At 39.5% G+C, this 6,761-nt stretch overlaps 1 protein-coding gene across 4 annotated transcripts in view; it reads left to right on the forward strand.

Annotated features, from left to right (window-relative positions):
• ARF4 (ADP-ribosylation factor 4) overlaps positions 1-4,896 on the forward strand; it is a 28,724-nt gene extending 23,828 nt beyond the window's left edge. For all 4 annotated transcript variants that reach the window (XM_011947247.1, XM_011947246.1, XM_011947248.1 and 1 more), the window contains one exon: positions 3,964-4,896. In XM_011947247.1, the coding sequence (XP_011802637.1) occupies positions 3,964-4,050 (87 nt within the window). In that variant the 3' untranslated portion in view covers positions 4,051-4,896. The remainder of the gene's footprint in view (positions 1-3,963) is intronic.
• The last annotated feature ends 1,865 nt before the right edge of the window (positions 4,897-6,761 follow it).

Genomic DNA, 6,761 nt, shown 5'->3' on the forward strand with positions numbered 1-6,761 from the left:
GAGGCTGAGGCGGGAGGATCCCTTGAGGCCAGGAGTTTTAGACCAACCTAGTAAATATAGTGAGATCTCCATCTCTATTTAAAAAAAAAAAAAAAAAAAAACTGTTAAGACGTACTTCACATACTATAAATGTTATCCTTTTAAAATGTGCATATCAGTGGCTTTTAGTATACATAGTTGTACAACCGTCACCACAATCTAATACTAGAAAATTTTCATCACCCCCAAAGAAATCTTGGAACCATCAGCAGTCACTCCCATTTCCTTCCTCCTACACCACACTCCCAGCCTCTGACAGCCACTAATTACTCTGTCTCTATACAGTCACCTATTCTGGACATTCATATAAATGAAAACATACAATGTGTTCTTTTGTGACTGACTTTTTTCACTTAGCATAATTTCTCAGGGTTCATCTATATTGTGTCATGCACCAGTGCAACTTCTGTTCTTGGTACTTTTTTTGTATTTTTCATGATACTGCCAACGCCCAGATAATTGTGTTATTGTCCCACTGTTGTTGGAAAGGATAGAAGTTTGAAAAGAATCATCATCTAAGTACTTCTGCTACTAAGTACCATAAGATCCTACCATAAACATTTTATTCCCACATGTGTTTCTTGCCCTTATCAGTCCTGACAATGGGTAATCATGAAGGCTGAATGATGAGTGATTTGCTTTAATGGGGTGTAGAATGATTGACTTGAAAAACAGTTCTGTCTTACTTGAAGGCATACGATTGTTTGCTCTGGATTTAAAAACTGAAGGATATGAGACTTCAGTTGTAAGAGTGAACTTTGTGTAGAGAAATTAGGTTAATGTTTAATAATGTATTTAATGCTGAGTAAAGCATGTATAGGAAGACAGTTAGTTTCAAAACTCGGATTCCGGTTGGTAGTTGCTAATGCCTTACCTTTTATTTCCAGCTTCTGGTAGATGAGTTGAGAGATGCAGTGCTGCTGCTTTTTGCAAACAAACAAGATTTGCCAAATGCTATGGCCATCAGTGAAATGACAGATAAACTAGGGCTTCAGTCTCTTCGTAACAGAACAGTAAGTATTTGGAAGTTGATACTAACCTCTTGACTATTAAGACTTACTAGGATAGTTGTGTAAGCTAGTATTCAGTTTAAACATTTATTATCTCCTTTGGATGAATAATAAGCACATCATTTATTTAAAAATATGGTAATAAACTTTAAATACCTTTATTTCATTTTTGTAAAGATATAGAAAACTGCTGTAGAATAGGTCTAAAGATTATTGATAGTCTATGTTTTCTTTTTTCTGAAGGGGGAGGTGGAAGGAATGGAAAGAAGATTATTGATAGTCTTAATTTTAATTTTGTATCTTTTAAATAACCCTACAGCAAATATTTTGAAATCTGGCTCTCTTATTAAGGGTCCAGTAATGTTTGCTTGTTTTAAAAGTGGAGATGGGGGGCTGGGCACTGTGGCTCATGCCTGTAATTCCAACACTTTGGGAGGCCTAGGCGGGTGGATCATCTGAGATCGGGAGTTCGAGACCAGCCTGACCAACATGGAGAAACCCTGTCTCTACTAAACATACAAAATTAGCCGGGTGTGGTGGCACACGCCTGTAATCTCAGCTACTCCAGAAGGCTGAGGCAGGAGAATCGCTTGAACCCAGGAGGTGAAGGTTGCGGTGAGTCGCAATCGCGCCACTGCACTCCAGCTTGGGCGACAAGAGCAAAATTCGGTCTCAAAAAAAGTGTAGATGGGGTCTCACTTTGTTGGTAGGCTGGTCTTGAACTCCTAGACTCAAGCAATCCTCCCAGTATCTCAGCCTACCAAAGCGCTGGGATTCCAGCCAGCCTCGTCTGCTTGTTAACAGCTTATGGAGGAGACCAGGTACCACAGCTCACATCTGTAATCCCAACACTTTGGGAAGCCAAGGTAGGAGGATTGCTTGAGGCCAGGAGTTCGAAACCAGCCCAGGCAACAAAGTGAAACCATATCTCTACAAAAATAAAAATTAGCTGTGTGTGGTGGCTTGTGCCTTTAGTCCCAGCTACTTGGGAGGCTGAGGTGGGAGGACTGTTCGAACTCAGAAGCTAGAGGCTGCAGAGAGCTGTGATTGTGCCTATTGCACCCCAGCCTGGGTGACAGAGCTAGACTGTTTCTTTAAAAAAAAAAAAAATTACACTTCTCTAAAATTGCTTGTTATTTTAGATCAGTGATTCAGCGATGGAGATAAATTATCAGAAACTTAGTGTCATAGGCTTTTTACAGTAGTTTTGCATTAACCTGTAAATAAGGCAAATACTATGGCTGTGGTAAAAAATGAAACAACAAAGAACCTATTGCAGGCTGGGCACAGTGGCTCACGCCTATAATCTCAGCACTTTAGGAGGCCTAGGCAGGTGGATCACGAGGTCAGGAATTCAAGATCAGCATGGCCAAGATAATGAAACCCTGTCTCTACTAAAAACTACAAAAAAAAAATGAGGCGTAGTGGCAGGCATCTGCAATCCCAGCTACTCTGGAGGCTGAGGCAGGAGAATCACTTGAACCTGGACGGCAGAGGTTGCAGTGAGCCGAGATCGTGCCACTGCACTCCAGCCTGGGTGACAGAGCAAGACTCCGTCTCAGAAAAAGAAAAAGAACCTATTGCCTGTTTGAGATATCTCAGGCTGATTTGAAGAACATAAACTGGGCCAGGTGTGGTGGCTCACACCTACCTGTAATCCCAGCACTTTAGAAGGCGAAGGTGGGCGGATCACTTGAGACCAGGAGTTTGAGACCAGCCTGGGCAAACATGGTAAAACCCTGTCTCTACTAAAAATACAAAAATTAGCTAGGCATGGTGGTGCATGCCTGTAACCCCAGCTACTTGTGAGGTTGAAGGCACGAGAATGTCTTGAGCCTGTGAGGTGGAGGTTGTAGTGAACTGAGATTATGCCACTGCACTCCAGCCTGGGCAACAGAGTGAGTACTCTGCCTCAAAACAATCAGTCAATCAATCAGTAAATAAGCAAGCAACACTAACTGTAAATGATACAAGGTTTCCATGCTGTGAAGGTATGAATTTGAGCCTTTCCCCAGCCTCCTAGGTTACTGAGATACGGTAGTCAAATAATTGGCAACATGGTATACCTGCAGTGGCCTTGCAGGGTTGAACTGATCAAAAAAATTAATAAAAGTAAACTATGTCTTAAATGTAAATTGTTTTGTAGGTTTTTTTTTTTTTGATACTTTCACACAGTTACTAGAGATAAGATTCATTATCATTTAAAAACAAGAACTTTTTGGAATGCATGAGACTAAAGATAGTGAAATTATCTGAAAAGCCTGCCTTTAAAATATCAGCAAACCCTACTCTTTCAAAAATTGCCTCTTCTACTTTGAGTTTAGTTTTATGGGAAACGAGAACTATAAAAACCAGATGGATAGTTTATTAGTTACTAATTTTCCCATGATTTCTCTTTTCAGATTAAGTGGTAGAAAGTTTACTAAAAGGGAACCAAAAACCAGCACTGAAAAAAAACCTGAATGACTGAGGGGGGAAAATCTGGTCTAAATATAATGAATAGGTAGAAGTAGCTTGATTGATTGATTGATTGATTGAGACAGAGTCTGACTGTGTCGCCCATGCTGGAGTGCAGTGGCACAGCCTTGGCTCACTGCAACCTCCAGAATAGGTAGAAGCAGCTTTATTTTTTAAAAAATAATCTAAAAAGGTAGAGACACCATGTTGCCCAGGCTGGTCTCGAACTACTAGCTCGAGGATCACTAGCTCAAGTGATCTCCCATCTCCGCCTCCCAAAGTGCTGGGATTTATAGGTGTGAGCCACTACACCCAGCCATAAGTAGCTTTAAATATGGTAGAGTTTTGTGAGAAGCAAGAGGTGTGAGAAGACTCTTAAGTTTGATTAAGACAGTTTAAACACTGGTGTTATATATTAACTTTGTTAATCAAGTATTTTCTTGTCTTTTCTTTACAGTGGTATGTTCAAGCCACTTGTGCAACACAAGGAACTGGTCTGTATGAAGGACTTGACTGGCTGTCAAATGAGCTTTCAAAACGTTAAGTGAAACTGGATATCTAACCAAGGACATGTTTGATAAAATTGGCCTAGGCTTGTTACAACAAAATTAGTTTGTATCTTGGTTATTAAACAGTATCTGGGACTCGTTTGGGCAGAATATTATTTTGTTGCCAATTATTGTTTACCAAGTATGATGTTGCTGTTTAGCAATGTGCTTGGTTTTAAAGAAATTCTCCTTGGGAAAAAAGTATCCTTTTTAAATTTTACTTCCCATAAGTGTAAATGCCTGGACATAGCTATTGTGAAACCTTTAAATGAATTGGTTTGAGTGCTTTTTGAGCCCCAGATAAATAATGTTTTAAAGTTATCCCCTTGCTACTTTACTGATACCTTTATCATTCCTGAGACAGTCTGCTAATTTAAAAATGTAGCATTCCATTTGTATTTATTTCTCTCTCTTGCCAAAAAGATTTTCTAATACTGCTTGTACCAGCCACAGAAAGATCCAAAACACTACTCAGCTCCCTTGCACTGAGGAAATATTTTCCCCCTACTTTGACTCCTGGCCTACATCAGCCAAACTTATACCTTGGTGGGGTTTGGATTTGATAGCTAATTAGTTCTGTGCTGGCTGCAAAGAATTGAGATTTAGATGGTTTTTAATACTCAGCAGATTGTCTTCCTTTATATTGTGTCTTTTTTATGTTGCATGTTGCTTTTGTTATCAGCCTGATTTTTTTGCTCAGTATATGATAGTTCTGCTGATGTTTATTTTATTGGGCAGACATATCTTCATTAAGAGTTTTTGGAAAACTCATCAAATTCGATGAATACATTTTCTGCATAACCCATTTGGAATTATTCCTAATAAAATGATAAAATATGTAATTGTGTGTGTTCTTTTTGAGTCTTGAAGGTATTTGAAATGTATTTTCTATTTAGCAAACTGCTTGCATATTTTATGTACTGTGAACAGTAATACAGATCCCACTGGTAAGTCACTAATTGTATAAAGTGGAGATCTGGGTTGTTTTCATGTGTATAACAGCATGGGGAACACTACTAAAAAGTTAGTTTTCGGCCGGGCGCGGTGGCTCAAGCCTGTAATCCTAGCAGTTTGGGAGGCCAAGACGGGCGGATCACAAGGTCAGGAGATCGAGACCACCCTGGCTAATATGGTGAAACCCCGTCTCTACTAAAGAATACAAAAAACTAGCCGGGCGACGAGGCAGGCGCCTGTAGTCCCAGCTACTTGGGAGGCAGAGGCAGGAGAATGGTGTAAACCTGGGAGGCGGAGCTTGCAGTGAGCTGAGATCCGGCCACCGCACTCCAGCCTGGGCGACAGAGCCAGACTCTGTCTCAAAAAAAAAAAAAAAAAAAAAAGTTAGTTTTCTAAAGTCAGATCAAGAGTAAAAGGAGGGCCTGGCATAGTGGCTCATGCCTGTAATCCTAGCACTTTGGGAGGTTGAGGCAGAAGGGTCACTTGAGACCAGGAGTTGAGATAAGCTTTGGCAATGTAATAAGACCCTGTTTCCCCTGTTTCTACTTAAAAAACTAAAAACAAACAACAACAACAAAAATGAGGGGGAGAGTAAAAGGCTGTAATAAAATGAACTGCCCAAAAAGCATGTATGTATGTGTTTTTTAGTTAAGGTTAATTAAACAAAAGAAATTCAGATGCTACTTGTATGGCCAATATAGAGACTTAGTGATGCTACTCTCCTACAAAAAATAGTTTCACAATCACTTTTTAACAGGACAAATTTTAGAACTTCAACAGAAAGCTGCATATAATTCATATAAAGGTATACCTCATAAACTACATCTATTACGTTGTTAAAGGCTCAACTTGATAACTGAGTAACTTAGTTTCTGTCTGTATTCTGATGTTGCATTCTTAATGGCTTGTAAAGATTCAGCTAAATTTATGGATTGAAAATTCCAAAATCAAATGCATATGTGTAAAAAAAATGTATATTTTTGAATTGTCAAATAAATAATAAACAATGGCTGGGCGCGGTGGCTCACACCTGTAATCCTAGCACTTTGGGAGGCCAAGGTGGGCAGATTGCCTGAGCCCAGGAGTTCAAGACCAGCCTGGGCAACATGGTGAAACCTCATCTCTACTAAAACTACAACAACAACAAAAGTCTGGTGTGCTGGTGCATGCTGTGATCCTAGCTACTTGAGAGGCTGAGGCAAGAGAATCACTTGAACCTGGGTGGCAGAGGTTGCAGTGAGCCAAGATAGCGCCACTGCACACGGTCTACAAGGCTCTGTCTCCAAAAAAAAACAAAACACTGGATTAACCAAAAGGAAATTAGAAGTAGTTGATGATTAGGGCAAAGTATATGTTTAAACTAGTTTGTGTTACTTGTTAGAAATGCAATTTCCCTAGCCTACTGGATGAATTTTCCCTTCTTCCAAAGAAGAGAGGTGTCATTTTCCTGTAGGTAAAACTGAACTATAGTATAATATGTATATGTAGTCTTACCGGGGTATCAACTATATAAATATATATAAGTAGACTTGATGATTCTACTCTCCTACAAAAATCAGTTTTGGAAATATAAAACAGTGAGTAAGTTCAGTGTTAGGGCTGTAGTTAAATCATTAAATTGCCAAGGTGTTTAACCTAGTTATTCAAAGGTGTTCTCATGGACTGTAAAGGGACTAGAGAATCCATGTAATCTCACTTGTGATGTAAGGCAGCTCTTACTACCATTGGAAATTACCTTTTTTTTGTTTGAGAT

This window comes from Colobus angolensis, unplaced genomic scaffold (assembly GCF_000951035.1).
Source record: "Colobus angolensis palliatus isolate OR3802 unplaced genomic scaffold, Cang.pa_1.0 Scaffold26, whole genome shotgun sequence".
NCBI classification, from domain to species: Eukaryota; Metazoa; Chordata; class Mammalia; order Primates; family Cercopithecidae; genus Colobus; species Colobus angolensis.